General features: G+C 46.0%; 1 protein-coding gene across 1 annotated transcript in view; it reads right to left on the reverse strand.

The window, feature by feature from the left end:
* The window catches only part of LOC142291721 (interleukin-1 receptor type 1-like), a 92,676-nt gene that overhangs the window by 28,401 nt on the left and 36,791 nt on the right, over nucleotides 1–27,484 (reverse strand). The window contains exons 4-5 of the mRNA XM_075336462.1: nucleotides 12,854–13,097; nucleotides 10,364–10,547 (exon numbers count right to left, since the gene is read on the reverse strand). Of these exons, the coding sequence (XP_075192577.1) occupies nucleotides 10,364–10,547; nucleotides 12,854–13,097 (428 nt within the window). The remainder of the gene's footprint in view (nucleotides 1–10,363; nucleotides 10,548–12,853; nucleotides 13,098–27,484) is intronic.

Genomic DNA, 27,484 nt, shown 5'->3' on the forward strand with positions numbered 1-27,484 from the left:
CGCACCCTCATAAAACGACAGCAACAATCACGCCGAAGCTGACCAAATGCACCCCCCAGAACAGATCTTCATGTCACTAAATTACCATCGAAATCCTTATCCAATCCGAGGAAGCAGTGGAAACCCCCCACCGACAGCCCCCCAGTACCACCAAAACAAACCCCAGAACTCCATCCTCACGGCTATCCTCCGCCGCGTCGCCAATGTCCCTCACCCCGCCTCAGGCTCCGCCCCACCACCAACGTCCACATGAGCGACTCGCGAAGCGCCGTTAACACTACCACAAGTATGCATAATCCTCTAAAGAGCCTGAGGAACATTACGCTGACCAAAACAACTCGTTCTCCTTATAAACATATGCAACAGTATGAAAAACGAAACACCCAGGAAACGCATATCGCGAAAAACAATAGTACCTGCCATCCTGTCTGGACTTCCTGCCAGCTGCCCAAAATGCCGCTAAATTCTAATGTCCGCCACAGGGCCACTACCCTCCTGACCAGCCAGCTGCCGGTCCCAGATCCCCTGACAAGACACACCACCACCTTAGCACACCCAAAAGCCATCCATAATAACACCCCTACCAACCCCTATAACCAAAGCATTACATGAGGTATAAGTGAACCTTTATCTTTCCAGGCTGACTCCGAGGTATCCCACGGAACAGCCGTCACGTGTCCTCCGCGACGAGCACTGCCATCTTCTTCGTGGACGACCCAAGCTGCAATCCTCCTGGGTCATAGAGTAGTCACTCAAGACCCGCTGGTCAGCCTGGGACGCTGCCCGCGATGATCACTGACCCGGAGCCGCCACTGGAGGGGGTGAGCACTCCGGTCGCACAGCCGCCAACAGGAATCCGCACATAGCGCCGAGGGCACGTAACGCAGTGCCGGACCGCGTGACCGCGCCACGGGTCACGTGGCCGCACCACCTGTGTCGTCACGCCAACCCCACGCGCCGCTATCCAACCGAGGCAGGGATGATTCACGTCGCCGCTGCTGCCCAACCGTTGCCTAGGCCCTGCGGCTGCGCAGGCCGCACTGTCTGGCAGATGTAGCCGCTCACCTCATGTGACCGTGACGCCGGGGGGCGCGTAATTGCGATGCCGGACCACATAACCTGCGCCTCCGGCCACAGGGCCGCGCCGCCCACGTTGTTACGCTGACCCCCGCGCCGCACTGGATGGAAGGAGAAGGGGCGGAGATGTCACTCACCCCCGACCACAGTGCTGAACGACTGCCGCGATGCCAGTCCATTGCCCAGGCCCTGCATGGATATGCTGGCCACTCCGCCTGGTTGCTGCAGGGAGATCACGTAACCGCGATGCCGGACCATGCGACCGCGCACCAGGTCACATGGCCGTGCCGTCCTCACCCCTATCCGGTAATGTCCGCTGCTACCTGGGATCCCGTACAGGCCCTGCACGGCTGCACAGGCTGCACTTCCGGGTTCAATGCCCGGTCACATGACTGCACCGCAGGGCCATGTGACCATGACGTCAGGATGCCGGGGCCATGTGACCACGACGCCGGACCACGTGACCACGCCCCGGGTCACGTGATCGCGCCGCCCACATTACTATGCCGACCCCGCGCCGCAACACCACAGAAGGAGGCCGGTGACGTCACTCACCGCCCCGCTACTGCTGAAATCTCCGTCGCTTCCCCCGACATCCTACGATGCTGCTGCCAGCGCCGAAGGGGTCCCGGGGCCCATCTGGATCTAACTCCTGCGAGGGCCTCGATCCCCTCCCGGAGGCACCGGGAGCTCGGCCACCTCCGCCGCCTGATCATCCACCGTCCACCGCCGCTGCGTCCCCTGGAGCCAGTGCTACCCACGCCGCTCCGCCATAGACGACCTCCTTTGGGACAGGAACTTCTTCTCCGGACCGTCCTGGGGACAACGACAATTCCGGACGTCTTCCAGGTAGTGAATGAACCTCCCACCTCATAATTCGGCCCTATATATACACTATCTTACAACTGACAACCCCTTGACCAATTACATGTCCCCACAGCACTTAACTCCACCTTCCATTTTTCCCGCACAAAATGCCCTACACTTTAACCCCTTGCTAACCCTCAGGCCTAGCATCCCTCCTCCGTCATGTTGCCCTCCCTTGAGCCCCTTCAGGGCAGGCGTCCGGGCTTTTCTCTGTTTACTACCCACTTGTGTGACATATGTTTTTAACTTTTTTGTATATATACTTCCCTGTAAATTTTTTAAAAATGACAAAAAAATATGTCACTTGTTATGTATGTGCTTCAGCTGACTAGTCCAAGGCAAATCGCTGGTGGCTTACTCCCTACCATGAATCGTTTGATTGACATGTCTCTCCTTATGTAAAGAGAGAGAAAACAGGAACTCTAGTGCCACCTATTGAGAGTTGTAATCCTAACAGTCAATATCAAACCTTTGAAAGTATTGACATAGGACTAGTTAAAATAAGAAGCCAGAAAAGAAACTGTTTTGCTTTACACTGATGAGGGGCAAAGAGGAACATTTGATGGCTGAGTGAAAGGCCTTTGACAGATGGTGTAAGAGTAAAGTTTCTCCTTGTGGATAGCACCAAGTTGGGAGTAAGAGATATAAGTCTAGAGGAGCGACAAGGGGGGGACAAGCCACTTGGGATCAGCCTAAAACTAGTCAGCTGAAAAAGATAACCCCTGGTCAGCTTTTCAAACTAGGTTTTCTCTGAAAAACATACAGTATATCACAAAAGTGAGTACATCGCTCACATTTTTGTAAATATTTTATTAACTCTTTTCATGGGACAATATTGAAGATATGGCAATTTGATACAATGTAAAGTAATATACTGATTGTATAACATTGTACATTTGGTGTGCCCTCTAACTAACTCAACTCACAGCCATTAATGTCTAAACCTCTGGCAACAAAAGTGAGTACACCCCTACGTGAAAATGGCCAAATTGTGCCCAACGTGTCAATATATTGTGTTGCCACCATTATTTTCAAGCACTGTCTTAACTCTCTTGGACATAAATAGAACTTCACAGGTTGCTTCTGGAATCCTTGTCAAAACCTTGTGCTCATCCACCTTCCATTTGAAGATGCATCCCAGATGCTCAATAGGATTTAGGTCTGGAGAAATGCTTGGCCAATCAAGAACTTTTATCCTCAATTTCTTTAGCAAGGCAGTGGTCGTCTTGGAGGTGTGTTTGGGGTCATTATCATGTTGGATTACTGCACTTCGACTCAGTTTTCAATGAGAGGAGAATCATGTTCTGCTTCAGTATGTCACATAACATATTAATAGTTATGGTTCCATCAATGAACTGTAGCTTCCCACAGCTGGCAGCACTCATGCAGCTCCAAACCATGAGAATCCCAACGCCATGCTTGACTGTACACATCTGAACCAATTAAGTTTCTTTGTCTCATCAGACCACAAAATATTGTTCCAGTAATCCATGTCCTTAGTCTGCTTGTCTTCAGCAAACTGCTTGTGGGCTTTCTTGTGCATAAACAGTAGAAAAGGTTTCCTTCTGGGACAATAGCCATGAAGACCAATTTGATGCAGGGTTCAGCATATGGTCTGAGTACTCAAAGGCTGACCCTCCCCACCCTTTTAACTTCTGCAGCAATGCTGGAAGAACTCATGTCTATTTTTAAAAGACAAACTCTGGATATGATGTTGAGCAGGTGCACTCAACTACTTTGGTTGACCAGCCCTGTACTGCGTGGAACCTGTTTTGTTAAACCACTGTATGGTCTTGGCCACCACGCTGCAGCTCAGTTTCAGGATGTTGCCAATCTTCTTATAGCCTATTCCATCTTTATGTAGAGCAATAATTCTTTTTTTTAGATCCTCAGAGAATAATTTGCCAAGAGGTGCAACGTTGAACTTCCAAAGACCAGTATGAGAGTGTGTGAGCGATAACACCAAATTTAACACTCCTGCTCTCCATTCACACCTGAGACCTTGTAAAACTAATGAGTCACATGAACGCAGGGAGAGAAATGGCTAATAGGGCACAATTTGGCCATTTTCTCTTAGTGGTGTACTCACTTTTGTTGTCAGAGGTTTAGCCATTAATAGCTGTGTTTCCAATTATTTATAGAACACACCAAATTTACACTGTTATACAAGCTGTACACTGGCTACTTTACATTGTATAAAAGTGTCATATGTTCATTGTTGTCCCTTGAAAAGAAGGGAATTTTGTTACTTACCGTAAATTCCTTTTCTTCTAGCTCTTATTGGGAGACCCAGACGATTGGGTGTATAGCTACTGCCTCCGGAGGCCACACAAAGCATTACACTAAAAAGTGTAAGGCCCCTCCCCTTCTGGCTATACACCCCCAGTGGGATCACTGGCTCACCAGTTTTAGTGCAAAAGCAAGAAGGAGGAAAGCCAATAACTTGGTTAAACAAATTCACTCCGAGTAACATCGGAGAACTGAAAAACCGTTCAACATGAACAACATGTGTACCCGAAAAAAACCCAAAAATCCCGAAGGACAACAGGGCGGGTGCTGGGTCTCCCAATAAGAGCTAGAAGAAAAGGAATTTACGGTAAGTAACAAAATTCCCTTCTTCTTCGGCGCTCTATTGGGAGACCCAGACGATTGGGACGTCCAAAAGCTGTCCCTGGGTGGGTAAAGAAATACCTCATGTTAGAGCTGCAAGACAGCCCTCCCCTACGGGGAGGCAACTGCCGCCTGCAGGACTCTTCTACCTAGGCTGGCGTCCGCCGAAGCATAGGTATGCACCTGATAATGTTTGGTGAAAGTGTGCAGACTCGACCAGGTAGCTGCCTGGCACACCTGTTGAGCCGTAGCCTGGTGTCGTAATGCCCAGGATGCACCCACGGCTCTGGTAGAATGGGCCTTCAGCCCTGATGGAACCGGAAGCCCAGCAGAACGGTAGGCTTCAAGAATTGGTTCTTTGATCCATCAAGCCAGGGTGGCCTTAGAAGCCTGCGACCCTTTGCGCTTACCAGCGACAAGGACAAAGAGTGCATCCGAACGGCGCAAGGGCGCCGTGCGGGAAATGTAGATTCTGAGTTCTCTCACCAGATCTAACAAATGTAAATCCTTCTCATACCGATGAACTGCATGAGGACAAAACGAAGGCAAAGAGATATCCTGATTAAGATGAAAAGAGGATACCACCTTCGGGAGAAACTCCTGAATGGGGCGCAGCACTACCTTGTCCTGGTGGAAGACCAGGAAAGGAGCCTTGGATGACAGCGCTGCTAGCTCAGACACTCTCCGAAGAGATGTGATCGCTACCAGAAAAGCCACTTTCTGTGATAGTCTAGAAAGTGAAACCTCCCTCAGAGGCTCGAAGGGCGGCTTCTGGAGGGCAACTAGTACCCTGTTCAGATCCCATGGATCTAACGGCCGCTTGTACGGGGGTACAATATGACAAACCCCCTGCAGGAACGTGCGCACCTTAGGAAGTCGTGCTAGACGCTTTTGAAAAAAAGACGGATAGCGCCGAGACTTGCCCTTTAAGGGAGCCGAGCGACAAACCTTTTTCTAACCCAAATTGCAGGAAAGAAAGAAGGGTAGGCAATGCAAAAGTCCAGGGAGACACTCCCTGAGCAGAGCACCAGGATAAGAATATCCTCCACGTTCTGTGGTAGATCTTAGCGGACGTGGGCTTCCTAGCCTGTCTCATGGTGGCAACGACCCCTTGGGATAATCCTGAAGACCCTAGGATCCAGGACTCAATGGCCACACAGTCAGGTTCAGGGCCGCAGAATTCCGATGGAAAAACGGCCCTTGGGACAGTAAGTCTGGTCGGTCTGGTAGTGCCGACGGTTGGCCGACCGTGAGATGCCACAGATCCGGATACCACGCCCTCCTTGGCCAGTCTGGGGCGACGAGTATGACGCGGCTGCAGTCGGATCTGATCTTGCGTAGCACTCTGGGCAAGAGTGCCAGAGGTGGGAACACATAAGGGAGCCGGAACTGCGACCAATCTTGCACTAAGGCGTCTGCCGCCAGAGTTCTGTGATCGCGAGACCGTGCTATGAAGGTTGGGACTTTGTTGTTGTGCCTGGACGCCATTAGGTCGACGTCCGGCCTTCCCCAGCGGCTACAGATTTCCTGAAACACGTCCGGGCGAAGGGACCATTCCCCTGCGTCCATGCCCTGGCGGCTGAGGAAGTCTGCTTCCCAGTTTTCTACGCCGGGGATGTGAACTGCGGATACGGTGGAGGCCGTGGCTTCCACCCACGTCAGAATCCGCCGGACTTCCTGGAAGGCTTGCCGACTGCGTGTCCCTCCTTGGTGATTGATGTATGCCACCGCTGTGGAGTTGTCCGACTGAATTCGGATCTGCTTTCCTTCCAGCCACTGCTGGAAGGCTAGTAGGGCAAGATACACTGCTCTGATTTCCAGAACATGGATCTGAAGGGTGGACTCCTGCTGAGTCCACGTACCCTGAGCCCTGTGGTGGAGAAAAAACTGCTCCCCACCCTGACAGACTCGCGTCTGTCGTGACTACCGCCCAAGACGGTGGTAGGAAGGATCTTCCCTGTGATAATGAGGTGGGAAGAAGCCACCATTGCAGAGAGTCCTTCTGTGAAAAGGAGACTTTCCTGTTCAGGGATGTTGACTTCCCGTCCCATTGGCGGAGAATGTCCCAATAAGAGGACGCAGATGAAACTGCGCAAACGGAACCGCCTCCATTGCCGCCACCATCTTCCCGAGGAAGTGCATGAGGCGTCTTAAGGAGTGCGACTGACCTTGACGGAGAGTCTGCACCCCAGTCTGTAGTGACCGCTGCTTGTCCAGCGGAAGCTTCACTATCGCTGAGAGAGTATGAAACTCCATACCAAGATACGTTAGTGATTGGGTCGGTGACAGGTTTGACTTTGAGAAGTCGATGATCCACCCGAACGTCTGGAGAGTCTCCAGCGCAACAGTCAGGCTGAATTGGCATGCCTCTTGAGAGGGTGCCTTGACAAGTAGATCGTCCAAGTAAGGGATCACAGAGTGTCCCTGTGAGTGCAAGACTGCTACCACTGCCGCCATGACCTTGGTGAACACCCGTGGGGTTGTCGCCAGACCGAATGGCAGAGCTACGAACTGAAGATGGTCGTCTCCCATCACGAAACGTAGAAAACATTGGTGCTCTGTAGCAATCGGCACGTGGAGATAAGCATCTTTGATGTCTATTGATGCTAGGAAATATCCTTGAGACATTGAGGCAATGACGGAGCGGAGGGTTTCATCCGGAACCGCCTGGCCTCCACGTGCTTGTTGAGCAGTTTTAGGTCCAGAACGGAACGGAAAGAGCCATCCTTTTTTGGCACCACAACCAGATTGGAGGAAAACCGTGTCTTGTTCCTGAAGAGGAACAGGGATTACCACTCCTTCTGCCTGCAGAAGAGCATCGGCTCGGTGGGGAGGTGGGGACGTTCTGAAGAATCGAGTCGAAGGACGAGAACAGAACTCTGTCCTGTGCACGTGGGCACAATGTCCCTCACCCACCGGTCTGTGACCTGTGGCAGCTAAATGTCGCCAAAGGCGAGCGAGTCTGCCATCAACCGCGGATGCGGAGAGATGAGAGAGCTGAGAGTCATGAGGAGACCGCCTTGGTAGCGGTTCCTCCGGCTGCCTTCCTTGGGCGTGATTGAGCCCCCGGAAACTGAGCCCTTCTGAGGCTTTTCAGCTCTTTTGGACGAGGACAATTGGGACCTGCCCGAGCTTGGGAAGGACCGAAACCTCGACTGTCCTTCCAGGACAGCATTAATAGGGTAAGTCGCAATGCAGACATTGCGAGGATACGGACGCCCCTGCGGCACAAATGTACATATGCTCAAGACCAGCTGTGCAAGAACAGCTGAAAAGCTTAGGGTGCCCATACGGCTGTAAATGCCGGAGCAACCGACACGCCGATATCCTCATAGACAGATTTCAACCACAGTCTATCTGTCTGGCATCTTTAAGTGAAGTCCCATCTCCACTGCAACTATAGCTCTAGCCGTAAGCCTGGAGATTGGAGAATCCACCTTTGGACCCTGGGTCCCGCGCTTGACCACGTCAGGGGGAAAAGGATAACGTGTATCCTTAATACGTTTGGAGAAAACGCTTATCTGGTAAGCGTGGTGTTCCTGGACTGCTTCTCTGAAGTCAGCGTGGCCAGAAAAATACTCAATATACGTTTGAGCTACTGAAATGGGACTTCTCCTGCTGTGAAGCTGACTCCTCCGCTGGGGGAGCTGAGGGAGAAAGATCCAACATTCCATTGATGGACGCTATAGGATCATTCCTTATGGCGTCACCATCCGGTGTATCCGGATTGAGAGCGTTGTCAGGATCAAAGTCCTGATGAGCTACGTCTGCGTCATCATACAGAGAGCCTCCTGGGACCCCCCCCGGGGAACCGATTTTATACCCAATGAGGGTGGCCAGGGAGCAATGATTTGCCCATGGCCTGTCCGGACTGCAAGTCTCTATCCCAATTCAACTCCATCCCTGTCCTTGGACAGGGTTGACAGGTGGTTCCTTTGGCCACGTCTAGTAGAGACCCCGGCTGACCAAGTGCTCCAGGGGAGCATTGCACACAATGGGGTTCAGTGCCGTGGAACAGTATCACATGCAGTAAAAACAGCATCGAAAGCCTGTGTTGCTTATATGCTGCTGCCGACTAGCCATCTAGGACATAGAGCCAAGAATGGCGACCGTACAATGCAATGTATAGCATACAAGCATAAAGTACAATAAACACTGCAGCACATGCAATACAAGCAGCATAGAAAGCCTGTGCCTTGGCACCCCTGCTTTTCTGCTGCTGTAGACTAGCCATCTAGGGGAATATAGCCCAGAATATCGACCATACAGTGCAATGTATAGCATACAAGCATAAGTACAAATGAACACTGCAACCCCTGCAATACAAGCAGCATAGAAAAAACCTGTGCCTCAGCACCCCTGCTTTTCTGCTGCTGTAGTCTAGTCATTCTAGGCGAAAATAGCCCAGACTAGCGACCGTACAGTGCAGTGTATAGCATACAAGCATAAATACACATGAACACATCAGTACATGCAATACAAGCAGCATAGAAAGCCTGTGCCTTAGCACCCCTGCTTTCCTGCTGCTGATGTGTCGCCATCTAAGAGGGCATATAGCCAAAAATAGCGACCTATGCAGTGTAAGCATAAAAATACAAATGGACAACTGCGGTATTTAGTGGGGTCAGCACTTCAGGTGCCGCTTACCGCCCGCCTATAAGCGGGTGTGTGGTCGCCCTAGTCCTGTGCCTGGTCGCCCAGAGTCCGATCTCTCAGCTCGGACTGCAGGAATGGCTGCCGGCGTCTTCTCCAGCTCGTATGAGTAGGGGCGGGCCGTGGGCGTGCCCCCAAGTCAGAGCGGGAAACCGGCGTCCCACAGTGTCCAGTGAGAGGGCTGGAGCATGTAAATAAGGCTCCAGCCCTCGGCGCTGCTGATTGTACAGCGTCTCTCCCCTACCCTGATTGACAGGGTGGGGGCGGGAACGAAGCGGAGCTAGGCCGCAAAAGCCGGGGACTGGATTTATAAGCGCCGCCGCCGTAAAAGCGCGGTCGGCGCTAAGTCCCCGGCGCACTACAAGTCCCAGCCGCGCCGCCGCTCCCGGAGCGTCCGGCGCGGTAGTTCCCCATACATAAAGTCACTCAGCTAGGCTGCAGTGACTGTAACCCTTTACTGTCCCCGGCGCACTAGCACACCCAGCAAGTCTGGAGTGTGCTGTGCCTGTGTGTACGGGGACACAGAGTACCTGAATGGTGCAGGGCCATGTCCCTGAACGGTACCCAGCTCCGTATCCAGCAGGTTCAATGGGTCTGTGGATGGAGCCCGGCCTCAGGGCTTTGGGGCCGGTAAGATCCCACTTCCTCAGAGCCCCTCAGGGGGATGTGGAAGGAAAACAGCATGTGGGCTCCAGCCGCCGTACCAGCAATAGGTACCTCAACCTTACAAACCACAAGCGGGGTGAGAAGGGAGCATGCTGGGGGCCCTATATGGGCCCTCTTTTCTTCCATCCGATATAGTCAGCAGCTACTGCTGACTAAACAGTGGAGCTATGCGTGGATGTCTGACCTCCTTCGCACAAAGCAGAAAACTGGTGAGCCAGTGATCCCACTGGGGGTGTATAGCCAGAAGGGGAGGGGCCTTACACTTTTTAGTGTAATGCTTTGTGTGGCCTCCGGAGGCAGTAGCTATACACCCAATCGTCTGGGTCTCCCAATAGAGCGCCGAAGAAAATATAATAAAATAGTTGAGGGGTGTACTTACTTTTATTATAACATAGCTAAGCTCTCATTCAGGCTGCCTATGTTTCGGGCAGTAGGCATCATGTGACAGGTTCACTTTAATATGTAAAAAAATCTGAAAACATTGCAATACCTTAAACCACTTGACTTCTACATCACGATAGTTAACATAGATGTCTAGGTTTGGACATTCAATTGTAAGTGACGGTGCTAAGATTATATTTTGTGGAAACATCACTGAATAATTATAGCAGAGATCGTCATCATTGTTAAACACTTCTACTCTCCTTATCTTCTTCATGCACAATGTTGAGTTCCTGTTTGAAAAAAAATATATATAAAATTTGAGGACATCAGATATGTAACTCTACTCACTCTAAAAAATCATTTAGGCAATCATGATAAACGTATGCAGAAAATAAACTCTGTACTGAGGTAAGTTGATTAATGCTGTACATTTTCCCACTGCAAAGTATTATATGCAGCCATACAAATAAATACCTGGCAATATAAATATTAATATATACAGTATATATATATATATTGGAGATATGGCTGGAGATAAGCTCTAGGGGAAGTTTATCTAGGGGGATCTGTTTTAAATTATCCCAGCGTGATAAATGTAATCACCGACAATCTGTTTTATTATCTCATTGCAGAGCTGTATATGCTCAACACAGTACAACAGAGCTGAACGTTGCCCAATTACAAACACATCTGAGGTTGTAACTCCCCTTTTACTGCAGAGCTGTGCCTAGTTACAATTATCAATTCTTCAACTTCCATCTTACAAAGAGCCAATGTAGATAAGGGCCAGTGCAGCTTAGCTGACAGCTCTAGATAGGAGACCTAGCACTACAGATGTGTTTATAATGAGACAAAGCTCCGTTCTGCTGTACTGTCTTAGCTGTAATCACACAGAGCTCTGCAGGAAGATCGGGAGAGTAGACTGTTAGTCATTTCATGTCTCCCACTGGTAACGCCCCATTTAATTTAAAATAAGATCTAATTAGTATGCATTAAACAAAATTCTACAAAGTAAATTTAGTTAGCTAATGCTAGTGTAGTTGCTAGCAAGATTGCTAATGTTATTGAACACTTCCTCTTGAGGAATGAGGGCTGCCTTACTCATGATATTCTGTATTCGCCTTACCATAGTTGCATAGCTTGAAAAAAAGACCTAGGTCCATGACGTACAACCTTCTGCCATCAATTATACATATTTGTCACAAAATCAGCTATAACCCACAATGCTGTGTGTACTGATTAAATCATCCAGCCCTATTTTAAATGATGTTATAGAGTCAGCCATTACTACCTCTTGTGGTAAGGCATTCCACAGTGTGATTGCTTTAACTGTAAAGAACCCTTTCCTACTTAGCTGCCAGAATCACCTTTTTTCCACCCACAGTGAGTGCCCCCTTGTCCTTAGTATTGTCTTTGGAAGGAATAAGTCATGTGCCAGTCCTTTGTATTGACCACACATGAATTTATACATATAAACAAAATCTTCTTCTGAGATGTTTTTGTTAAACAAGACCAACTTTTTCATCTTCTCATCTCATGGGAGGCCTTCCATTACTTGTAGTAGTCTAGTTGCCCGCCTTTGAACTGACTCTAATTTCTGAATATTCTTTTTTAAAATGTGGAGAACAAAACTGAATCCCATATTCTAGATGTGGCCTTACAAGGGATTTATAGAGGAGTAACAATATGTTGGGATCACAGGATCTAATCTCTGTCTTTGTATACACCCTAAAATCTTGTTTACTTCTGCAGCTGCTGCTTGACATTGAGTGCTGCTGCTCAGCTTACTTTTAACCAGAATACCCAAGGTCTTTCTCCTGTTCTGTAGTCCCGAGTTTATTTCCACTTAATGTATATGCAGCAATTACTCCGTCCTAGGTGCATTACTTTACATTTATCAACATTTAATCTAATTTCCCAAGTATTCACCCACTCAGTTTATCCAGATCGTTTTGAAATATTGTACTATCAAGGGCAGTTTTTAATATCCTACATAGTTTGGTGTTATTAGCAAATACTGTCATTTTACTCTCAATCCCATCCACAAGATCATTAATAAAGAGATTAAAAAGAATCGATTCTAGCACATATCCTGGTACCCCACTGTTAACTGTAGCCCAATTAGAGAATGTACCATTGACAACAATTCTTTGTTTCTTATCTTTTAGTCAATTCCTTACCCATCTGCATAGTTTCCCCTAATCCGAGTTTCTGGAGCACCTAAACTTTTTATTTTCAGCACTTTGCATGTAACATGTAATTGCGATTTCTGCATATATCAGAGTGTAAATTTCTTGCATTCAGTGGTGAAACATGAAACTCATTTGCCCCAATGCAAAGGATCCAATAGGACCCCTAATTATTGCAAATCTTTAATAGTATTGTATAGTAATATATATTACTAAATATATTATTAATAGTAATAATATCTTTTTATATATTCCAAAGGGACTTGTTGGACTTGTTGAACCCGAGGCTTCAAGATGCATGTATGATTGCAAACCTTGCACCTATTATAGTTACGCCTCTACCTCCACTGTCTCACCCTTTGGATCGGCAAGCGTTCATTCTTTATCACCTGTGAACATTGTCTCACCTGAATACACATTGGTAGAAGCCACTATCCTGTAGATCCACAGGAATAAATTTTAAATAATTTTGATCTTGGTGAACTCTTGCTTGTGTATTTGACGTGATTTCTGTCTGAGTGTCATTTTTTATCCAGGTTACATTGAAATTATTATCTTCAAATAAGTAGTAAAGTGGGCAGGCAGCATACAAAGGCTCACCGACACTTGCATATTCAATGTCAAACTCCACTCCATAATCAATACAGGACTCTACAAAGTAAATACAACAGACAGTTAGCATTAAAAATACATGAAAACTCTGGGTTTAGTGTTTTTTAACAATTTTTACCTAAACTGTAAAATTTGCCAATACAAAAAGGTACCTGATTTACAGACGTATTACATTACCATAATTACAAGAAGAATAAGTTCAGCTTCTATGTGTGCCCTCCATTTTCAGAAAATGAGAAGGTGAAGGTTATAAAATATAATAGGATATAAATTTAAAATGGACAATAAAATGTAGCATAAGGCGCATACTACACTGATATAACAAAGCGGTGTTCCAATAATTATGAATCCTGTATTGGTAAATGGGCACAATTTTGACAAAGATTTTCAGCCACCCTGTTCTAAACAAGCGGATATAATTGAATGTAGTAGTGGCCCTAAAGCTTGTAAAAAAGTGTTCACTTGCAACTTTTCTTTGACGTAGGTGGAGCAATAACACAACAAATGAGTAACTACATTCCGATGTTAGGCGAGTATTCCTTAATGGGGAGGGGGGTGGTTTGGGCACACTTTAGATAAAAAAAACAAAAAAGTAAAATAAAAATAAAAAACCTGTTGTCCAGAGAATGAGCAGCAAGTTTTATATTATAAGGCACAGGGTGATGCATCCTTTATTCAGGGGCACTGTTATTCAGGGGCACACTGTATGGATTTTTATTTAGGGGTATAGTGTGAAGCATATTTTTACTGAGGAGCATAACTGAGGGGATTTTTTATTCTGCTACACATGGTGGGGCATTTTTTATTCAGTAGTACAGTATGGGAAAGAGTTTTCTTTAGGAACCACAGCAGAAGCATATATTTATATATGTGTTTTAGTGTGGCTTCTTCACAGGACCCACATTAACGCACTGAAGAAAGGCCTGGCAATCTACTTCCTTATTATGCCAAGAAAACTTGACGGAGAGTTCAATTAACCGCTCCAGCTCCCGGGCGTTCTCCGTTTTTGCGTTTTTGTTTTTTGCACCCCTTATTCCGAGAGCCGTAACTTTTTTAATTTTCTGTCAATCTTGCCATATGAGGGCTTGGTTTTTGCGGGACGAGTTGTAGTTTTAAATGAAACCATAAGTTTTACTTTATAATGTATTGGAAAACAGCAAACAAATTCCAAGTGGGGAAAAACTGCAAAAAAAGTGTGATCGCACAAGTTTTTGGGATGTTTTATTCACCCTGTTCACTATATGGTAAAACTGATGTGTCATTGGGATGCCTGAGGTCGATGTGAGTTTGTAGACACCAAATATGTATAGGTTTACTTGTATCTAAGGGGTTAAAAAAAATTCACAAGCTTGTCCAATAAAAGTGGCGTACATTTTGCGCCATTTTACGAAACCCGTAGCATTCTCATTTTTTGGGATCTATGGCACAGTGATGGCTTATGTTCTGTTCTATGTCTGAACTGGGTGCAAAAAACCTAAAAAACATCACTATGGGGAGATAAGGTATGCACACCAGTGACTATGGAAGGGGAATACATGGAATAGCAGAAACTGCTGTGTGAATACTGACATGAAAAATTCAATAGCTATTTGTAAGAATGAAATGTGAAAAATGGAACCTGCATTACTGCCATGAATATATGAATAAAGAGAAATTTAGCTACTGAATTGATCAATGCAGAAGAGCCCCAACACTACGCCAAAGTATTGCTCTACGTTGGGGTCCCTAGCTTGTGTGTGTCCTCTCATGCAGTTAAAAAACTTACCGTGTATGGGACGCTGAGACCCAGGCTATATATGCGTATAATGTGGATTGGCAATAGGTGTGTATGGGGAGGGTTCACAAACGAAAAACTACTAACATTAAGGAATAACGTTTGGAACTCCATTCTATGTCTGAACTGGGTGCAAAAAACCTAAAAAAACATCACTATGGGGAGATAAGGTATGCACACCAGTGACTATGGAAGGGGAATACATGGAATAGCAGAAACTGCTGTGTGAATACTGACATGAAAAATTCAATAGCTATTTGTAAGAATGAAATGTGAAAAATGGAACCTGCATTACTGCCATGAATATATGAATAAAGAGAAATTTAGCTACTGAATTGATCAATGCAGAAGAGCCCCAACACTACGCCAAAGTATTTCTCTACGTTGGGGTCCCTAGCTTGTGTGTGTCCTCTCATGCAGTTAAAAAACTTACCGTGTATGGGACGCTGAGACCCAGGCTATATATGCGTATAATGTGGATTGGCAATAGGTGTGTATGGGGAGGGTTCACAAACGAAAAACTACTAACATTAAGGAATAACGTTTGGAACACCATTCTATGTCTGAACTGGGTGCAAAAAACCTAAAAAAACATCACTATGGGGAGATAAGGTATGCACACCAGTGACTATGGAAGGGGAATACATGGAATAGCAGAAACTGCTGTGTGAATACTGACATGAAAAATTCAATAGCTATTTGTAAGAATGAAATGTGAAAAATGGAACCTGCATTACTGCCATGAATATATGAATAAAGAGAAATTTAGCTACTGAATTGATCAATGCAGAAGAGCCCCAACACTACGCCAAAGTATTTCTCTACGTTGGGGTCCCTAGCTTGTGTGTGTCCTCTCATGCAGTTAAAAAACTTACCGTGTATGGGACGCTGAGACCCAGGCTATATATGCGTATAATGTGGATTGGCAATAGGTGTGTATGGGGAGGGTTCACAAACGAAAAACTACTAACATTAAGGAATAACGTTTGGAACACCATTCTATGTCTGAACTGGGTGCAAAAAACCTAAAAAAACATCACTATGGGGAGATAAGGTATGCACACCAGTGACTATGGAAGGGGAATACATGGAATAGCAGAAACTGCTGTGTGAATACTGACATGAAAAATTCAATAGCTATTTGTAAGAATGAAATGTGAAAAATGGAACCTGCATTACTGCCATGAATATATGAATAAAGAGAAATTTAGCTACTGAATTGATCAATGCAGAAGAGCCCCAACACTACGCCAAAGTATTTCTCTACGTTGGGGTCCCTAGCTTGTGTGTGTCCTCTCATGCAGTTAAAAAACTTACCGTGTATGGGACGCTGAGACCCAGGCTATATATGCGTATAATGTGGATTGGCAATAGGTGTGTATGGGGAGGGTTCACAAACGAAAAACTACTAACATTAAGGAATAACGTTTGGAACACCATTCTATGTCTGAACTGGGTGCAAAAAACCTTCAGGTTTTTTTAGGTTTTTTGCACCCAGTTCAGACATAGAATGGTGTTCCGAACGTTATTCCTTAATGTTAGTAGTTTTTCGTTTGTGAACCCTCCCCATACACACCTATTGCCAATCCACATTATACGCATATATAGCCTGGGTCTCAGCGTCCCATACACGGTAAGTTTTTTAACTGCATGAGAGGACACACACAAGCTAGGGACCCCAACGTAGAGAAATACTTTGGCGTAGTGTTGGGGCTCTTCTGCATTGATCAATTCAGTAGCTAAATTTCTCTTTATTCATATATTCATGGCAGTAATGCAGGTTCCATTTTTCACATTTCATTCTTACAAATAGCTATTGAATTTTTCATGTCAGTATTCACACAGCAGTTTCTGCTATTCCATGTATTCCCCTTCCATAGTCACTGGTGTGCATACCTTATCTCCCCATAGTGATGTTTTTTTAGGTTTTTTGCACCCAGTTCAGACATAGAATGGTGTTCCAAACGTTATTCCTTAATGTTAGTAGTTTTTCGTTTGTGAACCCTCCCCATACACACCTATTGCCAATCCACATTATACGCATATATAGCCTGGGTCTCAGCGTCCCATACACGGTAAGTTTTTTAACTGCATGAGAGGACACACACAAGCTAGGGACCCCAACGTAGAGAAATACTTTGGCGTAGTGTTGGGGCTCTTCTGCATTGATCAATTCAGTAGCTAAATTTCTCTTTATTCATATATTCATGGCAGTAATGCAGGTTCCATTTTTCACATTTCATTCTTACAAATAGCTATTGAATTTTTCATGTCAGTATTCACACAGCAGTTTCTGCTATTCCATGTATTCCCCTTCCATAGTCACTGGTGTGCATACCTTATCTCCCCATAGTGATGTTTTTTTAGGTTTTTTGCACCCAGTTCAGACATAGAATGGTGTTCCAAACGTTATTCCTTAATGTTAGTAGTTTTTCGTTTGTGAACCCTCCCCATACACACCTATTGCCAATCCACATTATACGCATATATAGCCTGGGTCTCAGCGTCCCATACACGGTAAGTTTTTTAACTGCATGAGAGGACACACACAAGCTAGGGACCCCAACGTAGATAAATACTTTGGCGTAGTGTTGGGGCTCTTCTGCATTGATCAATTCAGTAGCTAAATTTCTCTTTATTCATATATTCATGGCAGTAATGCAGGTTCCATTTTTCACATTTCATTCTTACAAATAGCTATTGAATTTTTCATGTCAGTATTCACACAGCAGTTTCTGCTATTCCATGTATTCCCCTTCCATAGTCACTGGTGTGCATACCTTATCTCCCCATAGGCTTATTTTCTGTGTCTTGAGCTGACATTTTTAATGATACTATTTTTGTGCAGATGCTATGTTTTGATCGCCTGTTATTGCATTTTGCGTAAAACTTGCAGCAACCAAAAAACGTAATTTTGGCGTTTGGAATTTTTTTGCCGCTACGCCATTTACAAATCAGATTAATTGATTTTATATTTTGATAGATCGGGCATTTCTGAATGCGGTGATACCAAATATGTGTATATTTTTTATTTTTTTAACCCTTTAATTTTCAATGGGATGAAAGGGGGGTGATTTGAACTTTTAGATTTTTTGTTTTTTTTATTTTCTAAAACTTTTTTTTTACTTTTTTTTTTTATTTTACTAGTCCCCCTAGGGGGCTATAGCGATCAGCAATCCGATCGCTCTTCCCTATCTGCTGATCGCAGCTACACAGCTGTAAACAGCAGATATGGTCACTTCCTGATTCATTCGGCTCCGAGCCGAGTGAAAGTGACTCATGATAGCTATAGGCGGCATCAAATGACCCTGTGCTACCATGGCAACCACCGAAAGTCACGTGATCACGCACGTGACTTCCGGTGGGGGTGGCGGTAAGTGAAAATAATGGCCGCGCGCATATACATCTCGCTGCCAGACTTTGGCAGCGAGATGTAAGGGTTTAAATGTTACGGGTGGAATGCGATTCCACTGGGAAAAGGCACACATGTCAGCTGTTGAAAACAGCTGATATGTGCACGGATCGCCGCGACCTGCCCACGGCAGGGGGCGGGGATTAACCTCACACGATCCATGACGGAAAGATCCGCAAGGGTCGTGAAGGGGTTAAAATAATTTGATATAGTACTGGAAGGTGCACCCCTACATCAGAAGGCACTCAACAAGATATTGAGGAAGAGCTAATCATTGACTTGAATATGACCAAGTCTCATGAAGCGCCAGTATCAAAGTTACAAAGACATCTTGGTGTTGATATTGTAGGGAAGATCAAAGTTGCAAATATATCATAAAGCTCGGAAGTTGAATTGTACGAACCATGAACCAAGGCTAACTCAACATTGTTAACGCTGAAATGGACAGAACAGGATTCGATTTACTTGGAAATAGCAAACTAAGATCGTCTCAATCTGGACATCTCCAGTGAAATGAACAGAGTCTACTATTCTGGCAAAGATGACTTGAGAAGAAATGATGTAGCTTTTAATCTCAACCGAAAATTGGTTAGCAATGTCATGAAGTTCAATGCAGGTAGTGATAAAATCATCTCGATATGACTACAAGGAGCGCCAATCCATGACACAGGTCTACGCACCAACAAGAGATGCTGAGGAGGAAGACATATCTTCAGTATTATCCCATGAAAAGATATAATAAAATATTTACCAAAACTTGATGGTGTGCTCAAGTTTTGAGATATATTGTAAAAGTCAGGAAACATTGGGTCCTTAACTTGTTTGGGTATAACAATCCCTGCCTCTTGCATTGCATGGGGTAATATCAGCCCCTTAGCAACCTCCTGGGAAGTGTGCAACAATTGAGGCAGTAGGATATCTCAAATTTCTTATCCCGGTATATCTCTGTAGGAAGTCCATTCAAGCCCAGTGACTTGGTATTGGCCATACAACCTACCGCCAACCGGAATTCTTCTAGTTCAAATGGGCTATTCACACATTTTTGATCAGGCTCCGATAGACTGGGGAGATCAATCTTATCCATATATGACAGAAGCTGATCCCTAGTGAAGTGTATTTTAGATCTGTAAAGGTCTTGCTAAAACACTGAAAAAAAACCCAACTTTAATATCTAGTCAGATTGATTAACTATCGTGCTCTCTTCATCCCTTAGAGCCCTTAAAATTAGGTCCCAGACTGAACATTTGTATTCAAGGCTAAGTAATGTCCTGCTTTTTCACATGCCTCGAAAAAATGTTGCTGAGAACGCGTGCATTTATTTTTAACCTTCTCTTTAACATGCAAGTTGTACGTACGCTTCCTGCGCCTCCTTCCAGACCAGAAATCCTCCACTGACCATTAAGTGAAATTGCTTTTCAGTAGATTTAACTCTTATCTTGGAGAAACTGTCCAAACTGTCTTACCAGGCCATTTTTACCACACAAATATCACTGTAAACAAAACCCAGAACACAATGGAGGAATTGTGTTTATTCACTGGATGTTTATGGTGCACCAAGGGGAGGAGAGCTACTACAATTTTCACCTCAAGTAACCATTTAAAATCAAAAATTGGCCCTGCCAGCCACCATCTGTGACACTGTCCACATCTCGGTATCACATTGCAACAAAACATACACAGCTGCACACTGAAATGTTAACAATGAATAAGGGAACTCTAGTGTTGCATTACTGCTATAGGAATACAGTGGAACCTTGTATTACGAGCATAATTCGTTCTGGGAGTGTGCTCTTAAACCAAGTTACTCTTATATCAAAGCAAATTTTCCCATAGGAAACAATTGAAATGCAGACAATTCGTTCCACAACCCACAAATATTTACTGTGTTTATACAAACTTATTACAGTAATACAAAATAATGTACTGTATTCATATACAATTACAGTACACTAATACAAAATACTGTACAGTAAAAAACACAAATTAAACTGCACATTCAATTACAATAGAATTGTTGGTGTGTGTGAGGTACACTATAGCGAGAAAAAAAATGTATAAATATCACAACCTTTATACTAGCACAATGCACAAAAAAACAAACCCCAAACCTATTCTCCCCAAAATAAGGGCAGAATTAATCCAAATGTGGGGTAGGAGTACTGCCTATGCAATTAGATTACAGTATAAGCAATGTGCTGTACTGGTTAGCAGAGAGAAAGTACAATACAGTATCCACAAATGCAATTCGATAGACATGCTATATAGTATATACTGTGTTGTACAATTGTATACTGTGTACAGTATACAGTACATATGTACAGAACGTTACCTCCAGAGCGGGTCAGAGCATGGTGAAAGGACAGAACCGGAAGTGTGCACGGTGAGTATTTGCTCTTATTGCAAATCATTGCTCTTAAACCAAGTTACAAATGTGTAAAAAGCTTTGCTTGTCTTGCAAAACGCTCTCAAACCAAGTTACTCTTAATAGAAGGTTCCACTGTATTTGAAAAAAGAGATATTTAGCATATGTATTGGACAATGCATGTGAGCTCGGCTGGAATCTAGTTGTTCAGACATGGAGGTTCTTAACCCAGATAGTGTCATTTCAGGTTAGGTTCCCGGTATGCAGAGATTACCTTGCCGTAGTAATCGGGCTCACATGCATTGGCCAATACATATCCTAAATATCGCTCTTTTTTTAAAAATAGTAGTAATGCAATACCAGAGTTCCCTTATTCATTGTTAGCATTTCAGTGCGCAGCTGTATATGTTTTGTAGTTATAACGTATTTTCAGCTAGTACCTGTTCACACCTGTTGGATGTGCGGGTTAGTCTTTTAGCATATTTATAGTGCATCTCTTTCTGATTGAGCACTCCACCCTATAACCAGGCTGTTGAATTCATTCCCATTTATAGCTGTATCCTAGCTGTCCAGACATGGAGGTTAACCCAGATAGTGGCATTTCACGTTAGGTGTCCGATATACAGAGATTACCTTGCCATGGTGACCAGGCTCACATGCATTGGTCAATACATATGCTAAATTTCTTTCTTTTCAAATTTTCAAATAATTTCTATAGCAGTAATGCAAACCAGAGTTCCCTTATTCATTGTTAGCATATTAGAGTGCAGCTGTATTTGTTTTGTAGTTATAATGTGTTTTCAGATAACACCTGTTCACACCTGTTGGATGTGCGGGTCAGTCTTTTTGTATATTTATGAGATCACATTTCAGTCGCCAGCAAAATGTCTCTACTCTGTGATTCTAAGCTTCATGCTCCCAACTCTTTTTAAAACTTCCAGACGGGGAGCGAGGAAGAGGAAGAGAGGAGACAGACACATGCAAGCAGATACCGCTCACATTTACTGCAATCATAATGTGGCCTAGCAGTATACTAGGTTTTCATGTCAAATGTGAATTTGAAAATATGAAATTTTTTAAATCTTTCTTCAAATTTTATACTATTAAAAATATATTTAAAATAATTAAAACATTAATACTTAAAAAAAACCACTATTAGTCAATAAATTAGTGCTTTCCTTGTATATGTTATTGACAAGGTAGTGTCTTTAATGACAGGTGTCTCCTGCACCTATCTCTAAGGCTGGTTTCAGACGTCCATATTTTAGGTACGTATGACATCCGTTTTTAACACGGATGTCACATGTACCCATGTTACCCTATTGTGTACTCACATGGCCATGTTTTCACACGGACTGTGTGACCCCGCTATTTCACACAGAGACGTGCCCGTTTTTTCTCCAGCAGCACGTGTGTCACACGAACCGCACTCTGATGTGATTTGTGTGACACGGACCGGAGAAAACACGGGTTTTTAAATAAAAAGATAGTCTATATTTGCCTGTATCCAGCGATGCTGTCTCCGGATCTGCTGCCTCCCGCTCCTGACCCCCGCTCATTATTTTCATTGATTATTCACTGCAGTGAGCAGCGGGGAGCAGGGGCATCGCGGTGACAGCGCTGGAGACAGCACCGCCGAGGACAGCATCGCTGGGGACATCGCTAGTGACAGGTGAGTATCCTGCCAGCAGTGTATGTGCAGGGACGTCCAGGAGGTCATCGGATTTCCCAATGAACTCTGATGACCTCCTGATGACACCCCTGCGACAACTGCGTTACAGCAAGTGTCACGATGGTGACTTCCAGGGGTTCATGAGAGTTCATTGGGAACTTCGATGACCCCCAGAATGTCACTGCACAAACTGCTGTCACCGACGATGTCCTCGGTGGTGCTGTCCTCGGAGGTGCTGTACACAGCCTGTCCTTGCAATGCTCCGGCTTCCAAATCCTCGGGCAGTGAGTAATCAATGAAAATAATGAGCGGGGGTTAGGAGCAGAAGACAGCATCGCTGGATACAGGTAAATATAGAACATCTTTTCATTGCAGAGACGTGTTTTACCCGGTAAGTGTCACACGTATGCAAACACGGATGTCACACGTGTGACCATAACCATGCGTGTGACTGGTACCTAATTAAACACAGAAGTCTGAAACCGGAATTATGCAGAGGAGTGCACAGACCTCAACACAGACTCAGTCACTTCTTCCATTTGCAGTCATGACTGGCTCGATAATTTCAATGTTCTTAAATTTTGGGGTTTTCTTTAACTCAGTATTAATCTGTATGTAAATAACATTTAAACCTTGTGTAGCTGGCTGAATGTAAGTATGGCCACAGTAAGAAAATAAAGTTTATTCTCCCGGCTGACACTTGCTTCCAGTCATCGGGGCAGTACAGGCAGCAGTTACAGTCACCAGTTACTATACATCTAGCGCCTGCACTTTGATTGACAGCCTGCTCTGAAGTGTGTGAACAGTATGTCTCTGGCTGTCAATCAAAGTGCAAGGAAGTGATTATAGCTGTGCTAAATGTATAGTGACTGGTGACTGTAGTAACTGATTGGGATGGTGCAGAGAATGGTGACTTCAAATTGTATCTGCCACCAATTTTCCAGTCAAGAGGTTAAACAGGTTTTAACACTATTTATTTATGACGTCACAGGTTCCCTTTAAACCCTTCATGACATATGATGTACATCATATGTCAGGACTCTGCCTTTGATGAGGGCTTGGGCGCCAAGCGTGCAGCTTTCCTGGCAGATGATGGCTGATTAAATCAGCCATCATGTGCTTTTAACAACCATGGGTGTGACGGTGCTTCATCCAAGGGTATTAACCTGATATTCATAGAAAATTGTGATTTTAGTTATGCATAGCACTGCAGGTGCACTGCTGTGTACAGTACAAGCAATTAGACAATCGAAGCTTCAAGTCCCTTAAAGGGAACCTGTCACCAGATTTGAGCCCTATAAACTGCAGCCACCACCAGTGGGCTCTAATATACAGCATTCTAACATGCTGTATAGAAGAGCCCAGGCCGCTGTGCAGAACATGAAAAAACACTTTATAATACTCACGTAACGGTCGGTGCAGTGCAAACTAGTCAGATGGGCGTCGCCGTTCTCCGGTACCGGTGCCTCTTCTTTTGGCCATCTTGGTCCTCCTTCTTCTAAAGCCGGGGTGCATGAAGCGTCCTACATCATGCACCCTCGCCGGTATTGAAGTCCCGCGCAGATGCACTTTGATCTGCCCTAAGTAGGGCAGAGCAAAGTATTGTAGTGCACCTGTGCGGGACCTCAATACCGGCCTGTGTGTATGCTGTAGGACGCGTCATGCACCCCGGCTTCAGAAGAAAGAGGACCAAGATGGCTGAAAGAGGAGGCGCGGGTACCGGAGAATGGAGACACCCTTCTGACCAGTTTGCACCGCACCGACCGTTAGGTGAGTATTATAAAGTGTTTTTTTATGTTCTACACAGTGGCCTGGGCTCTTATATACAGCATGTTAGAATGCCGTATATTAGAGCCCACTGGTGGTGTCTGCAGCTTATAGGGCCCAAATCTAGTGACAGGCTCCCTTTAACCCCTTCAGCCCCCAGCCTGTTTTCACCTTAAAGACCCGGCCATTTTTTGCAATTTTGACCAGTGTCACTTTGACAGGTTATAACTCTGGAACACTTCAATGGATCCTGGCGATTCTGAGATTGTTTTTTCGTGACATATTGTACTTCATGTCAGTGGTAAATTTAGGCCGATATGTTTTGCGTTTATTTGTGAAAATTTCGGAAATTTGGCGAACATTTTGCAATTTTCAAAATTTGAAATTTTATGCCCATAAATCTAAAAGATATGTCACACAAAATAGTTACTAAATAACATTTCCCACTTGTCTGCTTTACACCAGCGCAATTTTTGAAAAAAAAAAAAAAAATTCCGTTAGGAAGTTAGAAGGGTTCAAAGTTCATCAGCAATTTCTCATTTTTCCAACAAAATTTACAAAAAAAAATTTTTTAGGTACCACATCACATTTGGAGTGATTTGAGAAACCTAGGCGACAGAAAATACCCAAAAGTGACCCCATTCTAAAATCTGTACCCCTCACTCTGCTCAAAACCACATCCAAGAAGTTTATTAACCCTTTAGGAGCTTCACAGCAACCAAAGCAATGTAGACGAAAAAATGAAAATGTTACTTTAACACAAAAATGTTACTTTAGCCATAAAAATTAGTATTTTCACAAGGGTATCAGGAAAAATGCATCATAAAATCTATTGTGCATTTTCTCCTGAGTACGCAGATACCCCATATCTGGTGGAAATCAAATGTTTAGGCACACGGCAGGACTCGGAAGGCAAGGAGCGCCATTTGAATTTTTGAGTGCAAAATTAGCTGCACTCATTAGCGGATGCCATGTCGGGTTTGAAGACTCCCTGAGGTGCCTAAACAATGGAGCTCCCCCATAAGTGACCCCATTTTGGAAACTAGAGCCCTCAAATATTTTTTTCTAGATGTTTGATGTGCACTTTGAACCCCTGGGGGCTTCACAGAAGTTTATAACGTTGAGCCGTGAAAAGAAACATTTTTTTTTTACCACAAAACTGTTGCTTCAACCAGGTAGCTTTTTTTATCACAAGGGTATCAGGAAAAAAATGTATTGTGCATTTTCTCCTGAGTACGCAGATACCCCATATGTGGTGGAAATCAAATGTTTGGGCACACGGCAGGACTCGGAAGGCAAGGAGCGCCATTTCACAGCAAAATTGGTTGGAATTATTAGTGGACGCCATGTTGCGTTTTGAGACCCCCCTGAAGTGCCTAAACAATGGAGCTCCCCCACAATTGACCCCATTTTGGAAACTAGACCCCTCATGGAATTTATCTAGCTGTTTAGTGAGCACTTTGAACCCCTGGAGGCTTCACAAACGTTTGTAATGTTCAGCCGTGAAAATATTTTATTCTTTTTTTTACCACAAAATTGTTTTTTCAAACAGGTAGCTTTTTTTTCCACAAGGGTATCAGGAAAAAATGCACCATAAAATGTATTGTGCAATTTCTCCTGAGTACACAGGTACCTCATATGTGGTGGAAATCAATTGTTTGGGCGTACGGCGGGGCTCAGAAAAGAAGGAGCGCCATTTCACAGTAAAATTGATTGGAATTATTGGCAGACGCCATGTTTCATTTGGAGACCCCCTGAGGTGCCTAAACAATGGAGCTCCCCCACATGTGATCCCATTTTGGAAACTAGACCCCCCCCCCCCATACAAAAAAATTAGTTTGGCAAAATAAAAAATACAGACATCAGTAAAAAAAAAAAAATGAGCGCCTGCCACTAAGACCAGTGCCAAACGTGAGAGCAATGCACGAGTCTCGCATCGCATCATCCACTGCAGTCTGGAAGCGAGCAACTGCGCTGGATAATGCGATGCGAGAGGGCGGCGCGGGAGATGAGAAAGGGCGCAGCGGATGGAAAATGGGAAAGGGCGCAGCGGGTGGAGGAGCGGCAGAGGATGGGAAAGGGCGCAGCGGATGGATGATAGGAAATGGCGCAGCGGATGGAGGAGCGGCAGAGGATGGGGGGGGGAGGGAGGTGAGATGGGGATACCTACCTTACAGGATGGATCTAGGCAGCAGGATCACAGCAGACAGAAGAGGCAGCAGATGAAGGAGGCAACAGATTGAGGAGGGTGAGAGGGGGCAGTAGATGAAGAGGATGGGAGAGAGCAGGCAGCAGAACGGGGAGGGGGGCAGAGTCTGATGGGAGAGAGAGTTGGCACATGGAAGAGGGGGGGCCCCAGGGGGAGGGTGGCTTGCAGCACATGTGGGGGGAGGGTGGCTTGCAGCAGTACATGTGGGGGGAGGGTGGCTTGCAGCACATGTACTGCAAGCCACCCTCCCCCCACATGTGCTGCAAGCCACCCTCCCCCCACATGTACTGCAAGCCACCCTCCCCCCACATGTGCTGCAAGCCACCCGCCCCCCACATGTGCTGCAAGCCACCCTCCCCCCACATGTGGGGGGAGGGTGGCTTGCAGCACATGATGGGATAGGAGGTGTAGTGGCGATGGAGAAGGGGCAGCTGATGAAGGAGGTGGCGGCCGCCGATCGGGAACAGTGGGGGCTGATTCGGGGGCAGCAGCGGCTGAAAAAGGTGGGTGCGACGGCGGCGGGGACAGCGGCGGGGACAGCGGTGGATCGGGAGCGACGGCGGGGACAGTGGCGGCGGGGACAGCGGTGGATCGGGAGCAGCGGCGGGGACAGTGGCGAGCGTGGCGGCGGGGACAGCGGTGGATCGGGAGCAGCGGCGGGGACAGTGGCGAGCATGGCGGCGGGGACAGCGGTGGATCGGGAGCGGCGGCGGGGACAGTGGCAAGCGTGGCAGCGGGGACAGAGGTGGATCCGGAGCAGCGGCGGGGACAGTGGCGAGCGTGGCGGTGGGGACAGCGGTGGATCCGGAGCAGCGGCGGGGACAGTGGCGAGCGTGGCGGGGGGGACAGCGGTGGATCCGGAGCAGCGGTGGGGACAGTGGCGAGCGTGGCGGCGGGGACAGCGGTGGATCCGGAGCAGCGGCGGGACAGTGGCGAGCGTGGCGGCGGGGACAGCGGTGGATCCGGAGCAGCGGCGGGGACAGTGGCGAGCGTGGCGGCGGGGACAGCGGTGGATCCGGAGCAGCAGCAGGGACAGTGTCGAGCGTGGCGGCGGGGACAGTGGCGGCAGGGACAGTGGCGGCAGGGACAGCGGTGGATCGGTAGCAGCGGCGGGGACAGTGCCGAGCGTGGCGGCGGGGACAGCGGTGGATCGGGAGCAACGGCGGGGCAATCGTGGACAGCGGCGGGGCTGGCGGTGGCGATCAGAGCCGCGGCGGGGCTGGCGGTGGC

Source organism: Anomaloglossus baeobatrachus, chromosome 2 (genome assembly GCF_048569485.1).
Source record: "Anomaloglossus baeobatrachus isolate aAnoBae1 chromosome 2, aAnoBae1.hap1, whole genome shotgun sequence".
NCBI classification, from domain to species: Eukaryota; Metazoa; Chordata; class Amphibia; order Anura; family Aromobatidae; genus Anomaloglossus; species Anomaloglossus baeobatrachus.